This window comes from Cyprinodon tularosa, unplaced genomic scaffold (assembly GCF_016077235.1).
Source record: "Cyprinodon tularosa strain WSP-4 unplaced genomic scaffold, ASM1607723v1 ctg80, whole genome shotgun sequence".
Taxonomy (NCBI): Eukaryota; Metazoa; Chordata; class Actinopteri; order Cyprinodontiformes; family Cyprinodontidae; genus Cyprinodon; species Cyprinodon tularosa.
The window spans coordinates 515,109-527,729 of record NW_024039563.1 but is presented as its reverse complement, the minus strand read 5'-3'; the positions used below and the strand labels follow the sequence as shown (position 1 = coordinate 527,729).

The 12,621-nt window shown below is 37.8% G+C and overlaps 1 protein-coding gene across 2 annotated transcripts in view; it reads right to left on the bottom strand.

The window, feature by feature from the left end:
- Window positions 1–12,621, bottom strand: part of prkd3 (protein kinase D3) — a 75,458-nt gene that overhangs the window by 40,459 nt on the left and 22,378 nt on the right. For both annotated transcript variants that reach the window (XM_038271594.1, XM_038271595.1), the window contains one exon: window positions 630–768. In XM_038271594.1, coding sequence (XP_038127522.1) covers window positions 630–768 — 139 coding nt within the window. The remainder of the gene's footprint in view (window positions 1–629; window positions 769–12,621) is intronic.

Below are 12,621 nucleotides of genomic sequence, written 5' to 3'. Positions count from 1 at the left end.
CATTAATACAGGCTGTAAGGCATAACTTTATTCTCTTCCAAATGCTTGTTTTCTCCTCTAAATGATTCTTTCCAGCCACAACCATAAAATCCTGTTAGAAAAGTGCATTTTTCCAGACAGAGCAGGAAATGTTTGTAACTCAAACATGTTTGGTGTATATTTTTATAGCATAGTAGTTCTTACACCTTTTTTTCACAAATTAATCACCATCTCTGCTATGTTCCTTCATCTGCAATCTTCTCTAAAGAACCTCTCAGGCTTTTAAATTTATACAGAGATTATAATCCAAGCAAGTGGACATTTTTAATAACCTGACATTACAGCGGTAGTTTTCACGAAAATGGACTGAATGTTTAAAATGTATAGTGCACTTCAAAATTCTTCATATGTAACAAAAAAAAGTTAGACTAAATTCTTCACCTGAATACTTCACCATTATTCAATACTTGCATAAAACTGTGAGCTAAAACAACGAGAAAAAGTTCAAGGGCTTTAAATATTTAATAAGGCACATTAAAATGTGTTAAAAAGTTTTTAAACTTGGATGAGCTGCTGTTTGTTTAAGATTATTTCTGTTTACAAGATGCTTAAAAGTATATATGGTCCTCAGAAATAGTTTGTATACATACCAGAAAGCACCACCTCAATGAGATCCCCTTCATGGATGTCTTCCACCGAGGTCAGCCTCTGCAGTATGTTCTCGTCATTTAGGTCATGGCGGAACAGCAGGATCTTGTCATACATGCCGAAGAAGCCACACTCTGGGAACTGAGGACAATAACCAAACATCAACACAATAAGATCAGAATGTTTTTTTTAAGTTGTTGACATTTTAATGTGCATTTTTTTACTACATGTTTTTGTTTATGCGGTTCTTTCTCACAACCTGTGCCAAAGTGAAACTCATATGGTGCAATTCCAGAGGCTTACATCACCATGTATAGAGGTACAGGAGGATACTGAACAAGAATGACTCAGGAAATGCACCCCTGCTCAGGCCTCCTTTCCTCATTTCAGAGGAATTTTCACTATAAGGTATGAGGAAATGCAACTCAAAGGGCTCCCATTTTTAAGACACAAACCAAGTCATAAAGGATGAATGTCAGATTTTTCTATAAGCAGATCTTCAATATGCCAAAGAACAAACATGCTGCTGTGATCCTAAGGACAAAAACTAACATGAAACTAAATCACATACAGATTTCTACACCAGGGCTAATTCTGGGTGCATATGAAATACCTGTGATTAAATAATTTCCCCTTGTTGGATTGTTATGCCTGTTTTACATTTTATTTTTGCTCTTATGTTACTAAAGAAAACAGTTTGTTAATATTTAGCATAACAAGCTTTAGTTACAATGATTGAAACAATATATACTCTATGTAATGTGTACAATATACTCCATTGTTTAAGCTTCCAGTTTGGTTATATAAGCTGCTGTTGGAATGCAGCAATGTGAAAGACCTGCTTTATATCTGAATGCTTGGCATATATTAATTTAATTGAGGATTAATACATGTTCTTCCTTATAGTCATAGTACAAGACTTTAAGACAAAGTCATGTAAATAACAAACCCTCAGTGTTGTGGAGAATCAGAGCACAGGAAGTGCAACTCCAGTCATGATTGAGTCACGTCCTGCTCTGACGGTAGTTCCTAGTGAACCATGCTGTCATCCTATTCTACATGCAAAAATGTATAGCTATGCTGAACTATTAATACATGTTAAACTTTTCACCATTTAGTAATTTGAACACCAGAAATATCAGCATCTTATATCTGAGTATTATGTGCTGATCAGAGGTCACAGATTAGAGGAATGTGGTCCGAATCCGGACCCACCTGGTGGCTAATCCGGACCCAACCTGATTTAAAACATTTATAAATTATTGCATCTTGACCGACGACAGTGTAAAACTTCACTTGCGCTGCTTCTCCTGTCAATATGGTAAAGCCCTGCAGAGCGTCCGGCACCAGGCTACATGAAACAATTTAGCAATTGAGCTGTGTCAGTCTGGGTTGCTGCTGCTGCTACTTTTAGACACATCAGGAAAACCTGTGGTAAGCCGGGCGATGGGAAAGAAGGAAAAGAAGATGAGAAAAAGTGAAAGAAAGTGTGGACTGCTGGAAGAACTGTGGTGAACTGGTGAAAGAAAAGTGCAATGGTGTGCTCATAGATGACCCTGCACATTTAGAGTATGTTTGGCTCAACCTGCTGCTGTGAAGCAGGATTCTCCACCATGAACAGAATCAAAAATAAATATGGATCCAGGTTCAAAATGAGCACCTTGATTTGTGCTTGAGAATGACTTTGTCGTCATCCACACCCAGGTTTAAAGCCTTGCAGGGCAGCCAGCCCACTTCTCTCATTAAGCCAGAAAAAAGTTCAGGTGTTTTATAAAATATGCGAATCAGGAAATTGTCTATATATCAATCTGGACAATTGTTGTTCTCTACTTCAAAAAACACTTTGGAATTTAAAAGGGAAAAATGTTCTATTTTTTTATATTTATTTTATCTAAAAGTCCTATGTATAACATGGATGCATAAACATCTGTTTTTTATCTTTGTGGTAAATGCTCTTTAAAGTTTATAATTAAAAATGTCTCCGGACCTTTACTGGTTGGTGATTTTCTTTATTTGGAGTTTAGTGGTTACCCCTGATCTAGATCAACACAAAGTGCAGCATAACTGTAAGGTGGAAACCATACAGCTATGTCCACCATTATTCTAACAAATACATTCCCCCATGTTTGATGTTTCATCTGAATAGCTGTTAGGAAACAGCACGCCTTATTTTATTTTTTAACTCATAAGACTTTTTTTTAGGCATTCTTTCAAAAAGGATGATGCGTAAACATGACCTCATGACCGCTTTTTAGGTTAATTTAGCTGTTAATAAACTGAGAGGAGTGATCATAGTGATCTGTATCAGCAGCGCCGTGTCCGTCTCCCTGCCAGCTCCCAGATCACCTTCTCTGATTGGTTGATGTGGCGCATCGAGCAGCAAAAGTTCAGTTCTTCCAACTCAAGCAGCTGCTGCGTTTGAAGCACGTTCCACGTATCAGATGCTTAGAAGCTTGTGAGGTGCTGCTCCTGATGCTCAAAACGCGCTGCAGGACGTTTTGCGGCGCCTTGATGCGTGTCAACCATTGACTTTCCATGTAAACTAGCTGCTTCTGCTGCCTTTGCTGCTTTAGAGGTGAACATAGCATGAGTCGTGCTACGGTCAGGGTTTTTATCCACCAACTATTAGAAGCACTATCCTGTGATCTTAAGAGCTTAGGTAATGGTTAGTCTTTGCAGCTTCTGGGAAAAAAAAAAAGATTTAACCCCTCCTGAAAAACTAAGCTTAATCGAAAAAGTTGCTTCATAATTGATACTTATAGAATGAAAGTTGTAGTTTCCTACTGATTTTATTATCAGCACATCTTTACCCTCTAAAATGCTTCATACTGTATTAAACAACTATTATTACCACATATTTTATAGACTGAGAGGCTGATTGTTTTTAAATGTCTAAAAACTTTATCTCTAAGCCGCCTGATGTGCTCCTTGGTCTTCAGGATGCTGATTGTTCTCTGATTTTCTGTAACAAACCCCTGAAGCCTTTAGACAACAGCAGTATTTACACAGAGACTAAATCACATGCAGGTGGACTCTATTTACCAATTAGGTGACTTCTGAAGGCGGTTTCTTGCCAAACCCTTTTTTTTTTATTTCAAACTAATTTAAATGTGCTGCTGTTCTCTTCTTGAAACAGCAACACATTTGCACACCTGACTGTACGGAAAACACCCCAAGATGTTTGAATCCAATCTGCATGGTTTTGCAACACACTGGGAACTGGGGGGGGGGGGGGGGGGGGGGGTTACACCATGACATAAGTCCAGCATTGATGCCAAGCAGGCTTATTCTGAGGGATACACCAGCTGTTTCCCCTTGAACTTGGGTCAAGCACAATGGGCAGCAGAGAACAATATCCACGTGGCCTGGGAGCAGCAGAGATTGGCACGGTGTCTGGCTACAGGACGCACAAGACACCTGGGTTCTATGGAGGTGCCAAGAAAAGTCGGATACCAGGGCCGTTTGACCACAGGAGAAACGGGGCTGTTGCAGGTGACTTATAAACAAAGACAAAGCTCCACAAACTACAATGCTCTCTGTGGAATGGAAATATCTTGGTCATCACTGTATAAGACCCATCAATTAACCAGAAACATGCATTTTCTGTTAAAAACCAGAAGGAATTAGCACCAAAAAACAAGATACAACAAACTGAGCCGATCCATTTGTTTTATTCACGTCTTTGCCAATTTTCCTCTTATTGTGATGAAATATATGTTTTTAGGTGATATTATGACCACCTTGAGTAGTCTACCAGAAATTTCTAGGTATTTTCATCAAATACATTTGTTAAACAAGTTTAATCCATCTGTCTTTCTCAGTTATTTCTTCAGAGTCATCTCATGGAATCCATTGCATTTCTAAGAATGCCATAAGCCTTACTAATTAAATTTTCATTTATTGATCTCGCATTGGAGAAATTTACCTCTGCACTTAACCTATCCCCTTGGGAGAAGTGTGCTGCCACCGTTGGCCACCCAGGGGTTAAGGGTCTTGCTCAGAGGCCTAGAGTGGCAGTCTGTGGGAGTGGGGCTCGAACCCATAACCTCAGGATTCCAAGCGTAATGCCCTAACCACTTGGCTGCCACTCCCCAACTCCCCTACTATTTCCAGTGAATCCAGGGTCCACCCTGTGGGATCCTACCAGTGGGATCATTACAAAACATTTGATTTGAAAGGCATCTACGTGGAAGGAACTTTAAGTGGCTCCTTTAGATAAGAAGCAGCTAAACTAAAGCCTTCCTCTGAAAGGCTAAGCCCACGAACCAAAACAGCAGAATGGTTTAGCAACCAATGACTGGACCGCTAAGGCAACTGGCTGTCTAACACTTATCCTGGCCATGGCACAGCAGAAACCAAAGGTGAAGAAGACCAATCCACAAGCCCTTTGAGTGAGCCTCCCAAAGAGACTGTCTCCAGAATGATTCCTTAGAAACCCTTTGGTTAAAGGAATAGTCTGGTCAGCATGACATAATCAACGGATCATTATCTATATCTAAAACTAATACATTCGCAGTGATCGAATGAATTTAGCGCAGTAGTGTTCTTTGGCAAACACGGATTTCTCTAGTAAAGCACATTCAAATGAAAATTACTCTTCATTAAAAACACTTATCATTTATTGAACAGTATGTAATAATTTCATATTTAAAGTACTTTCAGAAGTTTAAATTCTGAATATGTGCAGACTTTTCCTATAAAGTTATTGTAAAGGTTAAAAGATTTGAATAAATCAGATTTCCAACTGGACACTTACCTAGGGCCGAATGCTCCTTGACAATATGGTTTCTGAGATTTATGGCATCGGAGCTAATGCATAACAACAGGTCGCTTCCGAAAGGAATCGCTTTACAATCTTGCAAGAAATTTTTGTCAACTTAAATATAATTAAATGCATCCTAAGGACATCAAGTTTTGAGTCAGGCTGAAAATCTATGTTTTGAACTTCACTGTATGTATATTTCTAAACTTTCTGGTAAATACGTCATATATTTTAAAGGCTTTTACTGATAAATGTATCAGATTCAGGAATATATTTTGTAGAATCTACATAAAACTAAGATCTGGACACTTCTATGGCTTGAGTAAGAACATCATCATGACACATTATGATCCATTTGCCAATCGTCATGAACTGATCACTTTTGACTGACATGGTGCTCCATTATAATGGAAAAAGTATTATTCATCTATAGCTATTGGACTGTTGAAGGAAGCTGTTCCTATTAGTTGTTGGGATCTTTTTCTCCATTTATGACAGCATTTTTTGGGTAAAACTGTGAGGCCCCTCGGACAAGGGCCGACCCAGAAAATGAATGATGGAAGGTGTATATATACTAAGCATTTACCTTTTTTCCATGATCAGTCTTGATATCCCAAAAAGAATGACAACGAATTCATCTCATAATCCTTTTTACCACGCTGTTCTACACCTATTGTTTTCAATCTCGGGACCCGCTTGTTTTAGGTAAGCCTCTGCTCCAGCACATGTGCATCAAATGATTGCATTTCCTTCTCAATAGCCACTAAAGGCTGCAAGTGCCTATTAATACCCCATTTATTAAATGCTCTGGAGGTAGGGATATGCCTACACAGGAAAAAATCTAAATCTAGAAAAGTCATTTTTTTATTAAAACAAGTGCATTTGTTTGTGGATTAAGGAGGTAAAAGAGACAACACAATTGTGTTGTCTTATTTTAAGTGTTGCATATTATCTAATTATCTTATTTTAAGAGTAAAAATACTCATTCCATTGGCAAACCGTTTTATTTACCTGCTCAAATTAAGGGTATATACACTTAATACATTTTTACTTATTCCTAGATCTTTTTTTCCAGTGTAAAATATTTAGTGTCATGACTGTTTAGACTGCAGATGATTTAAAAAAAAAATCATATATATATATTTGATCATATATATATTTGTGTGATTTAGTGCTGCATATGGGAAAGGCTCAAATTTTTATTTTTTAGTTGTGGGGTGGAAAGATTGGAATCAGGAAGTTCAGAATGCAGTGAAAAATTTAAATAAAGATCCCATATGGGCAAAAAGAGCAGAATTGAGTCACAGTTCCCTGATCTGTGAACATAGCCTCACCAGTCCAGACTGGGGAGGTCTTAAGATGGCTTTCATTGGAGGTTCAAATAATGACTTAAAGCATCACTGAATTTTACAGCAGCAATGCGGCTCCTTTAACTCCATGTAATTAATAGCGTGCTATCTGCAGCTGTCTTTGTGAACACTTTCCCCTTAACCTTTTGAAATGGTGCCTTTTTTAGGTCTAAAACAGCACAAACTTCTATTTATTTTGCATCAAAATTCTCTTTTTCATAAATTTTCATTTTCTCTCCATCCCATTTAATCTCATCTGATCTACTTTTCTATAAACATGGACATAATGCAAGTTACAACCAGGACAATTGAAGCAGTAATGCTTTTAAGAAGCAAAAATCATCATTTAATCTTTAAGCAACCATTTTAAAATTACTTTATCTTATCAAAATGCAGCCATGACAAATGTGAGCCGTTGTTACACCCTATGCTAAATGAGTGACTTACTAAACTACGTAGAGTTCAGCTCTGCACTGTGTGCTGTAAGAGGCACGCGCCAGCTTCTTGGAACGTTTCCAGGTCGCCCCCTCATTCCGACACATCTACATCCTAAACCCTGACACACTTTCAGGTGATTAACACCATGTGGCATGAACCCTCACCGCCCTGTGAGTGGGGGAGAAACGGGGAGCATCCTTCCTGAGCTGGCTGCAGTTTTGCTGTTGGGTTTTCATCCGCTGTTGGGACAAGCTAGCTCTCAGATGCACTTTTTTTTTTTTTTTTTACTAGAGTCTCTCCAGACTGAGCCCCCTCCTCTTGGCATATTGTGCAGCAGTTTCCACTGTGCAGACCTCTGAAGCTGGAGCATCTGCAGGCAAGCATGTAACGGCTACATAGGCAGAGGACACAACTTTCCACACCCAATAAAGCAAGAGGAAGTATGAGCTACAAGAACAATAGTTTGGCAGATTGTCTATTTTAACCATTTTACTTTACCCAGAAGATGTTAAGGAAAAACAAATCATACGAAATAAATACAATTTGGAGTAAATGTATCTTTAAAACTAACGTACACACATTTTTTGTCTTTTTTATGCGGATCTAATCTGCTTTCTCACAAAACTTCCACACATGTGACTGGATGCATCTAAGACTAGTAAAATCTTTTTATCATCTTCAAACGAGGATCCATTCAGCCAAGCAGCCACGACCACACACACACCAAAGACAGGGGGCTGTGTGTGAGGTCCACAAGTCAGGCTGGAAAGAAGAGTGGAGACAGGCTTTGCAGTTGTATGCTTTTGTTAAACGAACTAATCCACCATTGATGTGCTAAATCCTTCTGCACGAAAAAGTAATGAGGTTGTAGGGGAGAAAAAAAGGGAGGCTGAAGATGACAGGAAAACATGGGTGAAATGATATATTATGAAATAAAAATGAAAACTTTACATTTTCTCTTGTTCCAGTCACAAACTTTCCGCTCATTTTAGATGAGCAGAATCTGACAAGCTGAGGATGGTGCAAGACAATTTAGGCTGTTTTCACTGCACAGAATGCATCTGAACGCATACCAGATGCTCCGTGAAATTAACAAAAGGTTTTGTGAGGCACAGTGAATTTATTTCATTGCTCTGGTGGTTACAGGGAGGAGAGCATTGCTGCTGCTGCTGCTTTACACCTGGCCTGGCAAAGGACCATGTAGACGTACTGGTAGGTTGACCAGATGTCCCTACTTGTGTGGGACAGTCCTGCATCTTTCACCGCTGTCCCACTTTCCCACAAACCAAAGCTATGTCCCACATTTGACAGAGTCAAAGACTAAAAAATATATATATATATAGGTGCCTTTCCTAAATGTGAAAGAAGCAAAGCTGCAAGCATGACCAAGTGTTGCACAGTGCTCTAAAACAAAACAGGCAAAGGACCGTAAAACAAAATATGATAAAAACTATGGTTGAAAAACAAAAAAAGCAGCCACAACTAACACTGAGGAGGCATTTATAGTTTAGTGAATCCCAGAGAGCTTTTGTTAAGTTTGTCAATGTTATTTTAAATTTGATAAGAGGGAAGCATGATGTAAAAGTGAGTCAGGAAAGAAAAACACAGCTAAAAAAGCCACGTCTATTATGCATTATCCCCCATAAGCATCCTAGTTGTCCCACATTTGTTCTTTTCCAAGAACTGGTCACCCTATGTTCTAATCTAGACAGTTCAGCAAAAGCTGCAGGTGATTCAAATATGAGCATCTATGCACTGGTAAACAGACTGTAAAAGATAAGAAAAGGGAAAAAAATTTAGATTAAATTATTTTAGAAACCAGAACATTGTGACAAATAAAAAAAAAATGTAAAGGATCAAGTTGAGACTCAAATATTGTGTTTTGGTTTTATTTCATCAATAGTTTGATTGGTTAACTAAAGTGTATTATTATTTTTCTCAATGAGTCAATGTCACTGTTAGCAACCAATAATGAAGTAATTCAGAAACACGTTGAATCTTCCTAAAACGATAAAAAAGGCTCCTTTATCTCTAGCATCCTACAGTAGTGATGTGGTTCATTCTTCAGAATTCTCACATCATTTTCCCTTCCTACTCTGTAAATTTCTAATCTGAAAGTCAGACACCCACAGTCTAAAGGTTAAAGTTGAACCATATTTAGTTTAGAAAATGCGGTGAGCTGTCATTATTTAAAGCCACACACTCTCCTGTCAAAGATGTAGTAATGCTTATCGTTTAATGAAGACTAAAACTAAAAAGAAGCCTCTTCATTTAAGGTTTTGTCAGAAATGTTGAGTCAGGCTGTGAAACCAAAGCAGTAACTTTGAGCAAATGGTAGAAAAACGTCTGTCCCTCCAACGGGGTTTAAACAAATATGAACATCCTGGTCACTGTAGAAATGTAACAACGAAACAAAGCATGTGAGTAAAATATTATTCAAAAGCTTTGATATGTTTTTGCCAAGGTGCAGGGTTCTTGTGAAACATTTAACACCAGTCAGGAGGTGGAAGGCCCTAGTTTATTTCGCTTGAGGTGGCAAGATAAAGGCTGTCACAGGATCAGAGTGTGATAGAAGGTGCTTTTATTCAGCAAATAAATAACACTATTGACACATAAATTTGCATTTATTCAATCGTTCAAGAAAGCGGTTCCGTTGCCTGGAGAAACAACATCAAAAGGCACAAGATGTCTTACTTTTGTTTCTGATCTTAAAAAGCTATTTAAATCAGGATGTTTACTTGGATTTACTGGAAATGACTTAAGGAGTTTGCTCATTTGACATACAAGTAATACAACATCACAGTAAAGGTTTCTCTAAAAGGAAACAGTTTTACGTCAAATGTTACGATAAACTGAAATTTACCGCCCGCAACAAAGGAACAAATGCCTTGATACTTCAGCTCATCAAAAGCAGCTCTGGAAAAATGACTTACACAAGGAAACACCAGTGATGAGCCAAATTGATGGTAATTCCAAGTTATATCAGGTGCAAATGTTCAAATTTGAGCTTGATTTGCATGGACATGTTTATATAATTCATGAAATAAATTTCTTATTAGAAATTATAGTTAGATAAAAATGACAATTTAATAACCTTTGGATTTGTGCGTCAAAAAAACAAAAAAAAAAAAACAGGAAATACTATTTTTTTTTTGTCTTCCAGTATGTGTTAAGGTGTGTTTTATTCTAAATTATTGTGGTTGTTACTATAGAAACAGCCTACTTCTACTTCTTAAATAACATAAGTTTTAACTATAGAACCATATCAGGAGGATCATCTTTCACAGTAAGATCATACAAAGGAGGTCATGCAGAGACATCAAAAAATGCATTTGGATTTTCATACCACAGACAAAACTAAAGTAAAAAAATGTAGCATGATTAAAAAGATTTTATCTATTTAGGCAATAAAATTAAATAAAGCATGGCTGCTGATTGCACTAAGAAATCAGTGAATGCATGCACCCATCAGCTGATACTGAAGGAAAGAAAAATGCAAACATGAGCAAAAAATATCGGCCAGTCAATGTATCTGTCTACCTCTAATGTTGATGATTGTTGCTTTATAAAAGTCGAATGCAAGAACAAAATGTAGCAAAGAAAAAAAAAGATAACTGTAGCCTTGAAAGGAGTTTAGGAGAAAGTTGCAAGACACTAAGGAAGGACCATGAATGATTCTTCCAGCATGATAAGAACGGAGGTTACACAACAAGGAAAATAATAGCGTGGCTAAAGAAGAAGGATATTAAAGTCGTAGGGCATTCTGGCTTACACATGTTTATAAATGTTCTCTTTATCTTTATTTTTCAATTTTTAAAAAAATCATGTCTTAAAATCTGTGATTTTTTTTCATTATCTTCTGCAGGCTAGTTAGTTATACCGCAGCCTGTACACCTTAATTCAGCCAATCATATATCAACGGTCATCTGTCAATAGGATCATAGCATCTTGATTCATATGTCGCAGCTAATATACGCAACGTTTGAAATGAGACTCATTTACTTTCCCATTGAATTCCGTCCCAGTGTTCACGGGGAAGGACGTCTTTGTATTTGGGGTTGTAAAGCTAACAGAACTGGCAGCTTTGTGAGGCAAGGGTTAAAACATGTATGGCTGTAAGCCTTCTACACCAAACCAAGCTTCTGCCGCCCTGGCGTCCTCTTCCACAACATCTTCGTCCCCTCTTTCCTCATCTAAATAAAAACTATATGACGGAGGAGACTCATCCACGACCCAAAATCTCCTCTTCTTACATGTTTCCGCTGTCCATAGCGTTCCTTGACAGGGTCATTTCTAAGTCAACAATTTAGTGCTACTTGGTCCCAATGTGATTTCTACTAGCACTAAGTTGCTAACTGGTTCGCAAGATGCCTTCAGAGAAACCGGCCACAACCAGACTTGCTTGCAAACCTTCCACCACAACAATCCTGCCCTCTTGATAAGCGACCAATCACATTCACTCGTGTAAAGTCGTGCACCACTCGGGAGAATTCAGAAATGCAACGGTTTGAACAGCCACTTCCCTACAACTTTAAGGTCATAAAGTGGCCCAGTCAGCCTACAGACACCAATCCAAAAAATTAATCCATACAGGTAGCTTAAACTTCCAAGCAGTAAACACGAAACATGGAGAATTTGAAGGATTTGCAAAGACGAGCAGATCAAAATCCCTCTGAGATCTGGGGAAAATCTGGTGTGCAGCTGAAGATACTGCCTTACTGCTGGACTTGCCAATAAAAGTCAGGAAGTGCTTAGTCATGATATTGTTTTTAAATGGTATGCATAACAAATAATTACATTTAGGTATATTTTTGCTAATACTCTATACCTCTGCATTATGATGACACTACCACAGCATGCAGAGAATGTGTTTAGTTTGTGCAAACTCAAAAAATTATCAGGGGACTGAACATCTGTTTCACCCACTCTATACATGACTTTAACCTTTTTCATCTGTATCCACTAAAACACTAAATGCAGCTCAAATTACTAAAACTCCCGTTTCATTTGTTTTAACAGCTTAAATTACCCCGAGTGAAAAATATACCAAACAGCTCCTTATTCTAATCATACAGCCTCTTATTTACCTTTCAATGAAAGGTTGGATGTTTTTCTGTTTTTCTCTTATCTTGCTCCAAGGAAAACGTATTTAAAAGGGAAAGTTTCCGACATGCAGTTGATCCTGTAACATAGTCTACTCTAAAACCACTCATATTTTCCAGGGGTAAAAAAAATACTTTGCTTTCAAAACAGCAACTAACTGAAAAAAAGAAAAACAAAGTGTAAAAGTTCATGTGAAGATTATGCAATGTAATGTGAATGTAGTGTAAAGAGAAAAAAGACACCCTCAAGTTCAAAGCAACCATTTTTTTTACACTACAGAGTTTTGCATCATTGCTCCGCTATCTGCATTTATTTTGCACACAAAAACAGCAGGTTATGTTC